We start from the raw sequence: 18,075 nt of genomic DNA on the forward strand, positions 1-18,075 counted from the left end.
CCGGTTTGGATTGGGGAGGGCAAGCTGATCCTAGATCTGTACCTAGGGGAAACTTCACCCTGGAGTGGGTGGTGTCAGATCTGTCTAGGGTTGTTTATTGCTATAATAGAATTAGGAATGATAATACTAGAATGGCCATGAACCTCATGATGGTCCAAAGGTCAGCCATGTTGGTCAACCTTGGTTTACCAGTGCTGTGATAAGATATTGTGTAAAACAATGTATGTGAAGAATTGATCTGCATTGTATGGGAGTTTGCTTGCTAGCTAGCTGGCCAGCCAGTTTTAGAGGAATGACTCCATACGTTTTTCTAATTAACATCCAATATGCAAACGTTCCATTCAAATAAGGCAGTCAATCCACAGTCATACACTGGCTCAAATCAGTTGATGATAGGACGTAAGTACTGATATTGTATCATAGAATAGCACTCTGTTTTCCAAGAAAACAGTCTGAGACGTATGGTCTGTTTACATATATTTTAGAAGGTATTTGTACAGAAAATTGGTATTAAACCTTTATCAACTGTATTTATAATTATGACACTATTTTAGGTTGACTATAATTCCATTACACAATTTCTAATACATCCCCTGCCTTACTTTTATTTTCCTGCATAACTAAAAGCAAGAAATGCATCACCTATGCCTCTGCCATTCATTCCAATTAGTCTGGTTTTGGATTTCTCCCTGACCAAGATGGCTGCCATTTTCGGCCCATTATGGAACTTTGAGGGTTTATGACAGCCCCTCTAGTAATTTAATAGGATCTCTATGATTGCTGAAGTGTCTAGTCGCTTTCAGTTCTGCTCCTTTCAGAAGATGGGCTGAGAGGGGGAGCAGATTATTTTTTGTGATGATCCACAATGGAGTGGTCTGGTAGGAGTGTGGAGGTCCTGGGGGACAGCCTGCTGGTAGAGGCTGAGAGGGGGTCTCTGCTGCTTCTCTCCCCTGCCGGGCACTCTGAGGTCAGGGAAGCAGTGGACACACACACAGGTCTCTGTGGGGCTGGACAAATGGCCCGCTGTCACACTGTTCAGCTGGGGCAGGGATGGATCCATCAGGCTGTCTAAAGATGGTACATATGCACACACACACACACAGAGATAAACAAGCTAAAAGAAGCCATGTTGAGTTATAAGATTGTGATCTTTTTCACTTTTAGATCTTAATGAATAGGAATAAATGAACGGGGGAACCTGATTGATTAGCACTCCAACTCTGAGTGGCTTTATGAAGACATGCCCTGAGCTACATTTTAGACTAGAGTTGTGCCCAAACTGACCTTTGGAGGACTGGCTATGCTGGTTAGGTTCTTGGGCCTCCTTGCTTCCACGGCCCTGGTTGTGACTGCTCTGTGTGGCCCCTGTTCGGCGGCCCCTGGCACTGGCCCTCCTCAGCAGCACAAGCAGGGCCAAAGACAGGGTCAACAGCAGCAGAGCCAGAGACAAGCCCAGTAGAGAGTACACCAGGATGGCTGAGTTAGGCAGACCTCTGAGTAGGGAGCCCCCCCTGGTGGTAGGGTTCTGGAAGACAGTCCCGTCCACAGGCCTCAAGGTTGCACTCAAGGCAGGCTGTTGGGCTTAAGGGAATTAAATTACTTAAATTACTTAATTTAAATGTTAATTTACCTTGCAATAACATCCATGTAATGCAAAGAGTGTCTAAACAAACGTATGCACCATTTCCAAATGTCAAAGCTCTACTTCTAAAAGGTTCTCAATTCAAAAGATCAAAACCAAATGCATTTAATACCAAGGTTATCCTATTTAAATGTGACTGAATTAGAGAAGACACCAAATGGCACCCTATTCCCTAAATAGTGCACTATATTTAACCAGTGCCTTATGGCAGGGTGCCGTTTGGGACGTAGACAATACATTTCAGCCATTCACTAAGAATGGTGCTGGGATGTATAGCGGCTATTTTACAGGCTCCTGACCAATTATGCTATTTTGTGTGTTTTTTTTGCGCTGATCTTAACTATTTTTGTACATAATGTTTGCACCATCTTATGACTGAAAAGAGCTTCTGGACATCAGAACAGCGATCACTAGCCTCGATTTGGATGAAGAATTCTACTTCCCTGATTCGGCCGGCAGGACATAATGCCCTAATCCCCAACACTCGAAAGAGGAAAAGACGGCGATATAGAGGCCGATGTGGGGGCACCCTGATGAAACCCTCTGTTCTATTGGCGAATGTACAATCACTGATTTCAATGCAGGAAAACTGAAATCCATTTGACCTAATTCCTACTAGCATGTCACCTGTGCAACTAAAGGGAAAAAATACTCTAGATCACCTTTACTCCACACACAGAGACGCATACAAAGCTTTCCCTCGCCCTCCATTCGGCATCATCCAAGATGGCGTAGCAGTGCGGTCGTGTTCTTTGTTGTGTGTCCGTGTAAATAGCCAGTTTTTTTGTATTTTTCGTACATATTTCCCTATCACATTTTTCATCCTTCTACTAAATATACTTTCCTGCAACCCGCCGCACTCAATGTGGAACGGATTCTATTATTGACTTACCTTTTATCTAGAATCTCCAGTTGAAACTAGCTAGCCAGCTAACTAGCTACTTGCTATTAGCCACTGTTAGCGGTTTTCACCCAGAACATCGGATTTTCTGCCGGAATAACTGAATCACTGGACATTAACACCGGATCGCAACTAGCTAGCCGCAACCGAATGGATGTTGCTGTTGGCTAATCACCACTGCCCCCGAAGCAAGCACCAGTTAGCCTTGAGCTAGCCTCGAGCCAGGCCCATATCCCGGCTATCTACCTCTCTGTCTACCGGACGGGAGTAGCCAGCTAACTAGCTACTTGCTATTAGCCACCGTTAGCGGTTTTTCACCATTGTCCGTGGCCTGCACTACCTACCAGCCAGCTCTAGCCTGGACTATTATCGGCCAGTCTGCACTGTCTGCACAGCGCGTTATCGACCCAGAACATATCGATTTTTTCTGCCGGAATCACTGAATCACTGGACCTTTAACACCGGATCATCGCAACCAGCTAGCTGCAAATAATTGAATTTTGTTGTTGGCTAATCAGCCTTGAGCTAGCCTCGAGCCAGGCCCATCTCCCGGCTATCTACCTCTCTGTCAACCGGACGGGACCTCCTAGTGTTGACACGGCGCCCAGCCGATCCAACACGACTGGTCTGCCGACGAAATCGTCTGACGTCGACCACGAAGATCCATCTGCTAGCCCCGGCCCGCTAGCACATGCAAGCCGTGGCCTCTTGCTCACCAGTGCTGTAGCAGCCCCCGAACTACCTCCGAACTCTGCTATTGCTGTTCACCGGACCTTATGATAACTCAGCTATACAGCTGATGCCTGCTGGACTGTTCCTTTACATGGTACCGCATCCTGTTTATGTTTAGCCTCAGCCAAACTTTGTCGCCATTACCGGCTGTTGTCTTAGCTCTCTCGAATAACACCTTTGATTGCTTTATGCCTCTCTCCCATGTCAATATGCCTTGCTTATTGCTGTTTCGGTTATTTCTTATTGTACTATTTCACTGTAGATCCGCCAGCCCAGCTCAACCTGCCTTAGATAGCTCCTTTGTCCCACCCCCCATACACGCGGAGACCGACTCAATCGGTGCCTCCAGTGATGCTATCTCTTTCATCGTTACCCAATGCTTAGGTTTACCTCCACTGTACTCATATCCTTCCATATCCTTGTCTGTACACAATGCCCTGAATCTATTCTACAACGCCCGGAAATCTGCCCATTTTTTTCTCTGTACCCAACGCACTAGAAGACCAGTACTTAAAGCCTTTAGCCGTATCTTTATTCTACTCCTCCTCTGTTCCTCTGGTGATGTAGAGGTTAACCCAGGCCCTGAAGCCCCCAGTATCACTCCTACTCCCCAGGCGTTATCATTTGTTGACTTCTGTAACCGTAAAAGCCTTGGTTTCTTACACGTTAACATCCGAAGCCTCCTCCCTAAGTTTGAGTTATTCACTGCGTTAGCACACTCCGCCAACCCTGATGTTCTAGCAGTGTCTTAATCCTGGCTTAGGAAGGCCACCAAAAATGCAGAACTTTCCATCCCCAACTACAACATTTTCCGTCTCGATAGAACTGCCAAAGGGGGTGGGGTTGCAATCTACTGTAGAGACTATCTACTCTATCGTACTATCCAGGTCTGTGCCCAAACAGTTTGAGCTTCTACTTCTAAAAATCCACCTTTCCAGAAATAAGTATCTCACTGTAGCCGCTTGCTACAGACCCCCCTCAGCCCCGAGCTGTGCCCTGGACACCATATGTGAACTGATTTCCCCCCATCTATCCTCAGAGTTCGTACTGCTTGGTGACCTAAACTGGGATATGCTTAACACCCCGTCCAACCTACAATCTAAACTAGATGCCCTCAATCTTACACAAATTATCAGCGAACCTACCAGGTACAACCCTAAATATGTAAACATGGGCACCCTCATAGATATCATCCTGACAAATGTACCCTCTAAATACACCTCCACTGTCTTCAACCAGGATCTCAGCGATCACTGCCTTATTGCTTGCGTCCGTAATGGGTCCGCGGTCAAACGACCACCCCTCATCACTATTAAACGCTCCCTAAAACACTTTAGCGAGCAGGACTTTCTAATTGACCTGGCCCGGGTATTCTGGATGGATATTGACCTCATTCCGTCAGTAGAGGATGCCTGGTTGTTCTTTAAAAGTGCTTTCCTCTCAATCTTGAATAAGCATGCCCCATTCAAAAAATTCAGAACTAAGAACAGATATAGCCCCTGGTTCTCCTCAGACTGCCCTTGACCAGCACAAAAACATCCTGTGGCGTACTGCATTAGCATCGAACAGCCCCCGTGATATTCAACTTTTCAGGGAGGTCAGGAACCAATATACACAATCAGTTAGGAAAGCAAAGGCTAGCTTTTTCAAACAGAAATTTGCATCCTGTAGCACTGCCCACTGCACTGAGGCTAGGAAACACTGTCACCACTGATAAATCTACAATAATTGAGAATTTCAACAAGCATTTTGCTACGGTTGGCCATGCTTTCCACCTGGCTACCACTAACCCGGCCACCAGCTCTGCACCCTCCGCTGCAACTTGCCCATGCCCACCCCCGCTTCTCCTTCACACAAATTCAGACAGCTGATGTTCTGAAAGAGCTGAAAAATCTGGACCCCTACAAATCAGTTGGGCTAGACAATCTGGACCCTTTCTTTCTAAAATTAGCCGCCGAAATTACGCAACCCCTATTCTTTCGTAACATCTGAGATCCCCGGAGATTGGAACGCTGCCACGGTCATCCCCCTCTTCAAAGGGGGTGACACTCTAGATCCAAACTGTTACAGACCTATATCAATCCTACCCTGCCTTTCGGAAGTATTTGAAAGCCAAGTTAACAAACAGATCACAGACCATTTCGAATCGCACCGTACCTTCTCCGCTATGCAATCCGGTTTCCGAGCTGGTCATGGGTGCACCTCAGCCACGCTCAAGGTCCTAAACGATATTATAGCCGCGATCGATAAAAGACAGTACTGCGCAGCCGTCTTCATCGACCTGGCCAAGGCTTTCGACTCTGTCAACCACCGCATTCTTATTGGCAGACCTAATGGTTCACCAACTACTTCTCAGATAGAGTTCAATGTGTCAAATCGGAGAGCCTGTTGTCTGGACCTCTGGCCGTCTCTATGGGGGTGCCACAGGGTTCAATTCTCGGGCCGACTCTATTCTCTGTGTAAATCAATGATGTCGCTCTTGCTGCTGGTGACGCTCGGATCCACCTCTATGCGGACGACACCATTTTGTATACATCTGGCCCTTCATTGGACAATGTGTTAACAAACCTCCAAACGAGCTTCAACGCCATACAACACTCCTTCCGTAGCCTCCAACTGCTCTTAAACACTAGTAAAACTAAATGCATACTCTTCATCCGAACGCTGCTTGCACCCGCCCACCCAACTAGAATCACTACTCTCGGCGGGTCTGACCTAGAGTATGTGGACAACTACAAATACCTAGGTGTCTGGTTAGACTGTAATTTCTCCTTCCAGACTCACATTAAGCATCTCCAATCAAAAGTTAGATCTAGAATCGGCTTCCTATTTTGCAACAAAGCCTCCTTCACTCATGCTGCCAAACATGCCCTCGTAAAACTGACTATCCTACCGATCCTTGACTTCGGCGATGTCATTTACAAAATAGCCTCCAACACTCTACTCAGCAAATTGGATGTAGTCTATCACAGTGCCATCCATTTTGTCACCAAAGCCCCATATACTACCCACCACTGTGACCTGTACGCTCTTGTTGGCTGGCCCTCACTACATATTCGTCACCAAACCCACTGGCTCCAGGTCATCTATAAATCACTGCTAGGCAAATCCCCGTCTTATCTTAGCTCACTGGTCACCATAGCAACACCCACCCGCAGTCTGCGCTCCAGCAGGTATATCTCACTGGTCATCCCCAAAGCCAACACCTTCTTTGGCCGCCATTCCTTCCAGTTCTCTGCTGCCAATGACTGGAACGAACTGCAAAAATCTCTGAAGCTGGAGACTCTTATCTCCCTCACTAACTTTAAGTGTCACAGCCATTCTGAAATTAGCCCACCCAACTACCTCATCCCCATATTGTTATTTATTTTGCTAATTTGCACCCAATTATCTCTACTTGCACATCATCTTTTGCACATCTATCATTCCAGTGTTAATACAAAATTGTAACTATTTTGCACTATGGCCTATTTATTGCCTTACCTCCATAACTTACTACATTCGCACACACTGTATATATATTTTCTGTTGTATTTTTGACTTTATGTTTTGTTTACCCCATATGTAACTATGTGTTGTTGTTTTTATCGCACTGCTTTGCTTTATCTTGGCCAGGTCGCAGTTGTAAATGAGAACTTGTTCTCAACTGGCTTACCTGGTTAAATAAAGGTGAAATAGAAAATACAAATACAAATCTGACCATAACTCTATCCTCCTGATTCCTGCTTACAAGCAAAAACTCAAACAGGAAGTACCATCCTTAGCCCCACTGCTGTTCGTCTTCTGTTGCCCAGCACCCTCCATATACATCCCACTTTTCATGTGTCTAAGATTAAACTGTCTCACAGCCCTTTGTCTACTGTTGCCACGCCCAACCCTCTCCCCCGTCTCATCGACGGCCATCCGGCGTACACGGTGAGGCGCCTCCTGAGTGTTCGACCTCGGGGCAGGGGATTCCAATACCTGGTTGACTGGGAGGGTTATGGCCCGGAGGAAAGGTGCTGGGTCCCCGCTAGGAACATCCTGGACCCAGCCCTCATCGCTGAGGTCCGCCGCCGGCACACCGATAAACCAGGTATGTACCCGGGTAGGACGCCAGGTGGCGCCCCTAGGGGGGGGGGGGGGGGGGGGGATACTGTCACACCCTGATCTGTTTCACCTGTCTTGTGCTTGTCTCCACTCCCCACCAGGTGTCTCCTATTTTCCCCATTAGTATTTATACCTGCGTTTTCTGTCTGTCTGTTGCCAGTTTGTCTTGTTTTGTCAGGTCTTACCAGCGTGTTTCCCGTTTCTCCAGTTCTCAAGTTCTTGTTTTCAGACCATTCTGCCTGCCCTGACCCTGAGCCTGCCTGCCGTTTTGTCCCTTTTTGACTCTGCCTTGGATTACGAACCTCTGCCTGCCCTCGACCTGCCCTGTTGCCTGCATTTGTTATAATAAATATTCTGAGAACCGAACCATCCGCCTCCTGTGTCTGCATCTGGGTCATATCCTGAGTCGTGATATAAACTCAACAAAAAGAAGAAGAAACTGTATTATGAAGCCAAGATCAATGGTATAAAGAATGATGGAAAAAAACGTTGGAGTACTTTAAATGAAATTACGGGCAGAAAGACAAATTCAACTCCATCCTTCATCGAATCAGATGGCTTATTCATCACAAAACCATTTGATGTTGCCAATTATTTTAATGATTACTTTATTGGCAAAGTGGGCAAACCTAGGCAGGAAATGGCAACAACGAACAGTGAGCCATCGTATTCAGGCATAAAAAATCAAGTTTTAGAAACATCTCAAGGATGATCAATGGAAACAGGATGCATCTGAGCTCAATTTCGAGTCTCATAGCAAAGGGTCTGAATACTTAAGTAATTTGTAATACATTTGCCAACATTTCTAAAAACCTGTTTTAGCTTTGTCATTATGGGGTATTGTGTGTAGATTGATGAGGAATTGTAATTTTTAAAATCCATTTTAGAATAGGGCTGTAATGTAACAAGATGTGGAAAAAAGGGAATGGGTCTGAATACTTTACGAATGCACTATACATAAAGGCTTACTGACACTTAGAGAATGATCACTAACAGCTAAAACAAATAAACATTAAAGACATGTTCAAACCATACATTTCCTTTTATTCGTACGTTTTTAAAACTATACAAATGCATGAAGTTTCAAAAAGTCCAACAATGCAAATACATTGAACAGGGCTGTGAATAGTGTAGCTTGTCCCTGAGCTGGCGGATGAATGGTTCTTGCCTCTCTGCCTGCTGGAGGTACTGCATGTTGGTTCCAACCTTAAAAGTAACAACAAAGACAGTTTAAGATTTCATTTAAGGTTTAATTTATTTGCACCAAAGAAAATAAGTGATAAACAACAATACAGATAAAAACAAATAAATATAAAATGGTGCGCAGGTGTGTTTGGAAGCCCAAAGGCTTATTCAAAAACCACACCACAAAAAAACTATATACAATACATAGGTAACAAAAATAAAAAAGGTTTGTTAAAACAGATAACAAAACCCACTAATCATACATTTACAAATGAACTGATCAGCAATCACAAAAAATTATAACGAGTATATGTTTTGTTTAAATGTGTGTGTGCATGTGTGGATGTGAGTGTGTGAGAGTTTGGCTATATGGAGGAGATTACTGAGTAGTTTGGTTCATCAGGCTGACCCCCAGTCTTCGCTTGAAGTTATTGAGGGATGAAGAGGTTTTGGCAATGTGAAGATAAGAATTCCAGAGTATGGTACTTCTATATCTGATAGAGAATTGACTATGTGAGCACCACAATACTAACATGTGAGAATTGACTATGTGGGAAGGGTGAAGGTTATCACAGTGTCTTGTGTTATATAGATGGATTTCAGAATTAACCTGGAAGAATCCATTCAAGGGTTAAGGGAAACTGTCTGGGAGGTATGAGTATTTGTATATGAAAATGCATAATTGGCGTACATTAATGTTGTAAATAGACAAGATATTGAGTTTCTTAAACAAAAGGGTCAGATGGAGCCAGGTAATTAGAGGAGGTGTCTAGTCTTGCAAATGTATTTTGTATGATGAGTAATTTGTGTAGGTAGGAGGTATATATACTGGCCCAGACAATATTACAGTAAATGAGATTAAGCTACAGTAAAGAGTTAGGAAGCAAGCCTGATTAACCAAACCACTAATATTTCTGATGATACCAACATATTTCATAACTTTGCTGCAGACAAATTGAAGATGATCTTTCCAGGATAATTTTACATCAATTAGAACTCTGAGGAAGTACAGTAGAAGACACAGCATCAAAGTCATTGATATAGATTAGGAATAACAAAGGTCCAATTATCGAACCCTGTGGGAGATCATAGGATATCTTGGCCCTGGTAGATGCACAGCCGGTTATATAGATACAGTGGGGAAAAAAAGTATTTAGTCAGCCACCAATTGTGCAAGTTCTCCCACTTAAAAAGATGAGAGAGGCCTGTAATTTTCATCATAGGTACACGTCAACTATGACAGACAAATTGAGATTTTTTTTCTCCAGAAAATCACATTGTAGGATTTTTTATGAATTTATTTGCAAATTATGGTGGAAAATAAGTATTTGGTCACCTACAAACAAGCAAGACTTCTGGCTCTCACAGACCTGTAACTTCTTCTTTAAGAGGCTCCTCTGTCCTCCACTCGTTACCTGTATTAATGGCACCTGTTTGAACTTGTTATCAGTATAAAAGACACCTGTCCACAACCTCAAACAGTCACACTCCAAACTCCACTATGGCCAAGACCAAAGAGCTGTCAAAGGACACCAGAAACAAAATTGTAGACCTGCACCAGGCTGGGAAGACTGAATCTGCAATAGGTAAGCAGCTTGGTTTGAAGAAATCAACTGTGGGAGCAATTATTAGGAAATGGAAGACATACAAGACCACTGATAATCTCCCTCGATCTGGGGCTCCACGCAAGATCTCACCCTGTGGGGTCAAAATGATCACAAGAACGGTGAGCAAAAATCCCAGAACCACACGGGGGGACCTAGTGAATGACCTGCAGAGAGCTGGGACCAAAGTAACAAAGCCTACCATCAGTAACACACTACGCCGCCAGGGACTCAAATCCTGCAGTGCCAGACGTGTCCCCCTGCTTAAGCCAGTACATGTCCACGCCCGTCTGAAGTTTGCTAGAGTGCATTTGGATGATCCAGAAGAGGATTGGGAGAATGTCATATGGTCAGATGAAACCAAAATAGAACTTTTTGGTAAAAACTCAACTCGTCGTGTTTGGAGGACAAAGAATGCTGAGTTGCATCCAAAGAACACCATACCTACTGTGAAGCATGGGGGTGGAAACATCATGCTTTGGGGCTGTTTTTCTGCAAAGGGACCAGGACGACTGATCCGTGTAAAGGAAAGAATGAATGGGGCCATGTATCGTGAGATTTTGAGTGAAAACCTCCTTCCATCAGCAAGGGCATTGAAGATGAAACGTGGCTGGGTCTTTCAGCATGACAATGATCCCAAACACACCGCCCGGGCAACGAAGGAGTGGCTTCGTAAGAAGCATTTCAAGGTCCTGGAGTGGCCTAGCCAGTCTCCAGATCTCAACCCCATAGAACATCTTTGGAGGGAGTTGAAAGTCCGTGTTGCCCAGTGACAGCCCCAAAACATCACTGCTCTAGAGGAGATCTGCATGGAGGAATGGGCCAAAATACCAGCAACAGTGTGTGAAAACCTTGTGAAGACTTACAGAAAACGTTTGACCTGTGTCATTGCCAACAAAGGGTATATAACAAAGTATTGAGAAACTTTTGTTATTGACCAAATACTTATTTTCCACCATAATTTGCAAATAAATTCATTAAAAATCCTACAATGTGATTTTCTGGATTTTTTAAAATAATTTTGTCTGTCATAGTTGACGTGTACCTATGATGAAAATTACAGGCCTCTCTCATCTTCTTAAGTGGGAGAACTTGCACAATTGGTGGCTGACTAAATACTTTTTTCCCCCACTGTAACTATATAACCAATTATATGTATAATCATGAAATCTGTAATAATGCAATTTAGAAAGTAATATTTCATGATCAACCGTGTCAAACGCTTTGGATAAATCTAAAAAGCTGCCAAGAGCGTATTCATTGTTGTTAAGGGCTGTAAATATTTTATCCACAAGTTGCAAAAGAGCCATATCTGCGGAGTAGTTTTTACAAAACCCATATTGTTGCTCATATAGAATACAGAGAGTGTTGATTTAAATGTTTCAACTTTCTCTTATACACCAATATTTCTAGGATTTTAGAAAAACATGGTAGTACAGATATTGGGCAATAATTTGTAAAAGATCTTGGATCCCCAGATTTATAGAGGGGGATAACTTTGGCAATTTTCAAATCTTTAGGAACAATACCAGTTTGTATAGATTTGGTGGATATACGTTAGAGGTTTAGTTAGCAGGTCTGTTTGGAAATGTCTTTGTCACACCATCTGGATAAGGGTATTTCTGTGCTGCGCCAGAAACTCTAAATGGGAAGATGGGAAACTCGATTCAATTCGTATGATTATATTCCTCTTTCATTTACAAATCTCATGATGTGACTATGAGACATGGCTGTATCTAGAGGGATTTGTATTTAGCTGAGCCTGCTAGCTAGCTACATTTCGGTTAGCTAGCAATCGCTGTGATGTCACTGAAATAATTTCAAATAACGATTAACCTCTTAAGGATCACACTCTTCTTTTCAATTTCCACCTAAAATGACATACCAAAATCTAACTGCCTGTAGCTCGGGACAAAAAGCAAGGATATGCATATTCTTGATACTATTTGAAAGGAAATACTTTGAATTTTGTGGAAATGTGAAATTAATGTAGGAGAACATAACATAATAGATCTGGTAAAAGATAAAACAAATTTGACATGAAAAATAAAATTGCCATAGATTTGGATAGGAAGCTGCAGGTAATTTAGATGTTGTCCACAAGAGGTCAACAGTGTATGTGCAAAGTTTCAGACTGATACCTTCAAGAATTAGCGAGCTACATAACATTTAGTATGAAGTCACCCAGGTGTCCCTCACGAGTTTGCCCAAATGTACCCAAGTCGCCTCCAAGTGGCCGAATTGGTAAATTGATACATTTTCAAGTACATAACTATAGAGAACATACAAAAATTCTATGGTAACAAAAAAATCTAGTTTACACACTCCCAGGAATGTCATACATGATGGATCATTAGCATCCCTACATAAGACACTAACCTTCACACATCTAGATGGCCAGGCAGGGTGGGTGTGGAGCCAGAGACAGCAGCAAGGGTCCGACTGAATGAACCAGTTTCTACTGGAGGACTTGAATGTGGTCTCTTTGGTGTTGGCTCCCAGAGGTCATCTGAGTCAGAGTCTCTAGCACTATAGAATATTTTTTTAAATCAGTAAGAACTCAAGTTTACTATTACTTATTTTATTGAACCTTTATTTTAGCAGGGTGTGAGCCCTGCATCAATACTTTTACGGATGAGCCCTGCATCAATACATCAAATAAACAACACATATCTATAAACATATATTATGTAGAGTTTGGGGAACACAATCACTATAATGAAATATGTTTACCAATAGTAAATAGGGCACAGACCTACAATGTATTTATACAGACCTAAAATGTATTAGCATAGCCATTGTGCATTTTATGTTGACTGAGTCTCTAGCACTATAGAAGTTTTTTTTTTTAATCCGTAAGAACTCAAGTTCACTATTTCTTATTTTATTGAACATTTATTTTAGCAGGGGCTGAGCCTGCATCAATTATTTTAGCAGGGGGATGAGCCCTAGCCAATTAGTATTTTATGTTGACTATCACATGCTGTGCCTGTGGTTTTCGAGTGCCCTATTTACTATTGGTAAACATATTTCATTATAGTGATTATACATATAGCAATCAAAGAAAAATATCTCAAATAAATAGCATTTAAACAATGCATTAGCATGAGAAGAAAGAAAGTATTTTACTTACCAGTCCAAAGTTACGTCTTTCCCATCCAAAAGAAAGTGTGATTCTACAGTGTAATCACTAACTGAGTCCTCATCAACTTCTATGTCACATCGATTTCTGCAATAATCTCGTCCAAATTGGTATACTTGGTCTTCGATTGAGCTTTTCCAGTTTTATTAGCCATATTCTACTTTCTAAACTAGCAATAAACTTGGTAGATCTAATCGAGCGTGCGTGCGTAATACGAGTCCCTCTTTGTTCTCTCGATTTTATCTGCCCAACGTAGGTTGTTGCGCGCGAGCTCAGCACAATGGCTTTTACTCACACTAAGGACCATCACATACTCCTGTAAAGCCCAGCTCATTGGCTATCTAGCTAGCTATGTTTCAAAACTATAGGTGGTCATTGGACCAAGAGACAGTCAATCAAGTGAACACTGCCCGTCTCATTGGTGCGTAATCATGTCAAACCTTGGTGGGCTAATATACCTTTTGTTTAGCCAATGCGTCATGCAGAATCATGAAACAAGTTCGGTCACCTTCTAGAGTGTCCGAGGATTGCAGAAAAACCTAACTTGACTGGGTGAAACAAAGCGTAGCGTTTATATTACGTTTAAATGTTTTGTTGCAAGTTCAACTAGTCGGAATTCAGGCGAAACGCTGTATACAACATGGACCATGTTAGGATATAAAAATGGATTTGATCAAACAAAAAAAACACTATGTTTTATCTCAAGTGAACACTGCCCGTCTCATTGGTGCGTAATCATGTCAAACCTTGGTGGGCTAATATACCTTTTGTTTAGCCAATGCGTCATGCAGAATCATGAAACAAGTTCGGTCACCTTCTAGAGTGTCCGAGGATTGCAGAAAAACCTAACTTGACTGGGTGAAACAAAGCGTAGCGTTTATATTACGTTTAAATGTTTTGTTGCAAGTTCAACTAGTCGGAATTCAGGCGAAACGCTGTATACAACATGGACCATGTTAGGATATAAAAATGGATTTGATCAAACAAAAAAAACACTATGTTTTATCTCTGGGACCTTCAGGATGACAAATCAGAGCAAGATTACTGAATGTAAGTACATTATTTACCTTCAGAGATGAATGTATCAAACCAGTTGCCTTAATAAAAGTGTTTTGTTGTCCAAACAATAGCATGGTATTTTTTCGCTGTAATACCTACTGTAAATTGGACACTGCAGTTAGATTAACAATAATTGAAGCTTTCTGCCCATATAAGACATATAAATGTCTGTGAAAATGTGCTTTTGTTTACAACATCATTGTAGTCACATTATCCGTATTGAGTAACAACTGTCCCGATTTCGGGACACCCATCCATTAGAGGTTAAGGTAGCTACAGTATGTAATCTAACTCAACACTTTACTACTACAAACTAATTGAAATTATAATAAATAAAGGTTAACTTACTTGTTTTTCACTGTCCAGTGGCAGCACAAGTGGGGCATTTGATTTGCGAACTCATCACATGATCAGCGTCTCATCAGCAACACTAAAAAGTACTTCCGGGTCACGGAATTTCAGAAATGTTCTAAATAAAAGTCCCCAACGTAATAGTAAAAAGTGTCAATAACCATGAATGCTATATGAAAAATGATTGTCTAAACATTAACAATGAATCATATATGTTCATATTTAAGTGACTTTTGCATTAAATTTGAGTTTTAAAACCTGTTCCAAGGTCAAATAAATGCCCCCAATGTGAATCACTGTATATGGAAAACAGATTGGCTTAGAGCAAGAAGTATTCTGGGTGCAGCAGTAAAAGTATTGTAGGGAATATTCAGTAGGGTCTGTAGAATGTATATACGGTGTCATTTCATGGTGCTCTCAATAATACGGAGTGTTGCTGGCCTTTTACTCCACCCATTCCATTGGCGGCCGAATCACCTTACATGTGCGCTTACTGCAACAAAAAAAAAAAATGCACTACAGAAAACCCGCTAACAAAACAACAGTGCAGGGCATGCTCACTGTATTAAAGGGCAACTACACTCAGAAATCTAAGTTTCTTTAATTTTTCCCAAACCTCAAAAGTCCTCCCCTGATTTGGTTTAAGTTGTTTGGTTCTATTATTATAAAAAAAAAATGTAATGGGGTAAACCAGAAACAATTGGGGAAATCTGGAACCTGGAAAAACAAAACCAAGAAAACAGAATTGGAAAAAATAGGCAAAAAATAAAAACTGATTTTAAAAGGCCCTACCAACGTTTTTTGCTGTGCATGACTGCACTTTAGAGTGTGTGTCATCCTGCAGCACAGCATTTTGGGGGAAGTTGAGGTCAGGTCCAATATTGACTATGCACCCAAGGGGGAAAGAGGTAGGGCCATCCTAGAAATGTTTTAGTGAAACATAATATAATATATACAATTTAGCAGACGCTTTTATCCAAAGCGACTTACAGTCATGCGTGAATACATTTTTACGTATGGGTGGTCCTGGGAATCGAACCCGATATCCTGACATTGCAATGCTCTACCAAGATGCGTGACAGGGTTATAAATGCTTTGTGAAGCCTCAATTTAATATGATTTATAAGGCCTTTAGTAAGCGGTGCTTATACCACCCTTTATAAAGCACAGGTTTATGTCATATTTGACACAGTGGTTTATTCCACATTTGACATTGGTGATTATGTCACACAGTTATGCCATATTTATGAACCCTTTATAAAACATGACATACGGTTATAGATGATTTCTAACAAATGTATGTAGCATTTATGAAGCCTTTATAAGCTGCACGTCATTTAAAGCGGGACCAAATTGGTCTAAATATTGGTTCAACAGCCAGAAACTATTTTGGAGATGGCTGTCGGCTCAATTCATTACTTAGTAGTGTACAAACTCTTATGACTGTTTGTGAGAGCTGTGTGTGTGTGAGTGTTTTACAGAGAACGAGAGAGAGAGAACGAGAGACAAAAAGAGGACATTAGCACCTACTATTCTGATGAAAAATGGTTTGCTAGGTGAGTGTTCTATATGTTTTGTGATACATATATTATACTGTTCACACTCACTCTGACATTGGTGGGAACACTCTGAGGGATGGCTGCCACACACCACAGCACACCTCAGACACTTCTTCAGCAGCCTGTCGTAGTACTGCCCTGGGACGGCCTTACACCCTAGAGACACTGGCACAAACATACACACAATGGCACAGGGATGGTATACGTATTATAACATGCCTGGTATATTCTTCCTGTGTTTTGACACAAAATGGCCATTATGTATCAACCACAATTGCACTAGACTGTACTTATTACTTAACCCCACAAAAAGGATCTTGAGATTCATTGATCTTACTACTGATATAACACCATAGAATGAAATATAAAATGTATGTATCTCTATGTATAACTTTGTAGATTGAGTCATATGGACAATCTTGCGGTGCATTGGCCTCTCATTGACTTCTTACGTGTATGTGTTATTTCCTCTGACGAGCGTTTGTGTGTGTGGACTTACCACAGTACTCAATGCATCTGAGGTGGTGTTGAGGCTGCTGGCAGACCATCTGACAGGTCAGACACTTCCTGACCAGGCCGTCCCAGAAGTGACCCTCAGGACAGCCTAAACCCATGGTTCAGCTCAGGTGTCAACTCACACTCTGACTCACCGAATGACAGGCAGGGGGAAATCAGGGTCAGTTCATGGAATCCTTGCGTAATCAGTCTTGTATCACTTGGTTGGAATTGATTCAAACCTGACACTAATCAAGTTGATTTGGGGGTGTTAGGCTTCCAGATTTTACATTACTTTATGATGGACTTCCTTAGATTGTGTGTTCTAGTTTTCTTGTCTTTTTAAAGATTTTTTTTTTTGATGGTGTACGTTCGTCTACAGGCATACAAGCAGGCTCAAACTAACTGGATTCAAAAAAATAATGAATTACTCATGTACAGTATATTATTCTGTCCAAGTAACTCCAGAAGGTATCAGAAGAGAGGGCAAGCCTCTATACACAACTTCAAAGACTGAAATGCCCTTTTCTTGACAGAGGCATACTGCGCTGTGCTCTAATGGGCACAAAATCACTGAGCTGGAGAAAGTACACACTCGACAAATGAAGCTACGCCTCGCCTTGGTCTTCAACTTCAATAAAATGGACTTATACATTTGTTCTTATCTGTGAATTTGCCTAAATCATTCTCCAACAATACCATTTAATGCCTTTACTGATCACTGATTCCTGTAACACTCTATAGCATAAGCAATGGCTCATTGCATTCACCAGTAAGTAATGTATTCAAGGCATGATGTTGATCTTTAATTCTGGATATCCGATTAGTAAATATTGTTTAGTTCTCCTTCAGTACCATTCCCAGGTGGTCTATTAATAATCAAAGACAACATCCATCCATCTTTTAAAAGGTTATAAACCATGGACAGCCTACTCATTAACCAGCTCACATGTAACTAAAAATACATATTATTTACATTTTACATTTTAGTCATTTAGCAGTCGTTCTTATCCAGAGCGACTTACAGTTAGTGAATACATACATTTTCATACATATCATAATGGAATGGAATAATAATGCATATTGTAATAAAACATAATATCGTATGACTTACAGAGAGAAGAAAGACATCTAAGGACCTTGGCTTGAAATGTGCCCCTCTTGCAGTGACCTTGGGCTACATGTATTTGAGTTAGGGGCTGATTTGGGTACAACCACAATGTATTTTCTGGGACTTCCCCCTTACACAGAAGGTAAGCTATTTTCCAGTCATGATGAGTCAGGCTTGATAGGTGTGAATTGTGACTACAATTTGG

At 41.8% G+C, this 18,075-nt stretch overlaps 1 protein-coding gene and 1 long non-coding RNA gene across 2 annotated transcripts; both read right to left on the reverse strand.

The window, feature by feature from the left end:
- Positions 1–73: 73 nt before the first annotated feature.
- On the reverse strand, positions 74–17,995 carry LOC311118878 (uncharacterized protein). The gene is made up of 5 exons (XM_084193643.1): positions 17,874–17,995; positions 16,764–16,905; positions 16,313–16,429; positions 1,285–1,581; positions 74–1,068 (listed from the first exon to the last, which is right to left on the reverse strand). The coding sequence occupies exons 2-5, from the start codon at positions 16,876–16,878 to the stop codon at positions 815–817; spliced, it is 783 nt and encodes a 260-aa protein (XP_084049769.1). The 5' UTR covers positions 16,879–16,905; positions 17,874–17,995; the 3' UTR covers positions 74–814.
- On the reverse strand, positions 8,388–13,984 carry LOC311118879. The gene is made up of 2 exons (XR_014611874.1): positions 12,533–13,984; positions 8,388–8,570 (listed from the first exon to the last, which is right to left on the reverse strand). It is a non-coding gene; the product is annotated as an uncharacterized lncRNA (long non-coding RNA).
- Positions 17,996–18,075: the final 80 nt, after the last annotated feature.

This window comes from Coregonus lavaretus (assembly GCF_964263955.1).
Source record: "Coregonus lavaretus genome assembly, contig: HAP1_SCAFFOLD_383, whole genome shotgun sequence".
In the NCBI taxonomy this organism is placed as follows: domain Eukaryota; kingdom Metazoa; phylum Chordata; class Actinopteri; order Salmoniformes; family Salmonidae; genus Coregonus; species Coregonus lavaretus.

Excerpts from the sequence above, each read along its gene's own strand:
- LOC311118878 (XM_084193643.1), bottom strand. The coding sequence starts at position 16,878 with ATGGGTTTAGGCTGTCCTGAGGGTCACTTCTGGGACGGCCTGGTCAGG. Across the intron at positions 16,430-16,763 it reads CAGATGCATTGAGTACTGTG|TGTCTCTAGGGTGTAAGGCC; the intron begins GTAAGTCCACAC and ends TGTTTGTGCCAG. Across the intron at positions 1,069-1,284 it reads GCATAGCCAGTCCTCCAAAG|ACAGCCTGATGGATCCATCC; the intron begins GTCAGTTTGGGC and ends TACCATCTTTAG.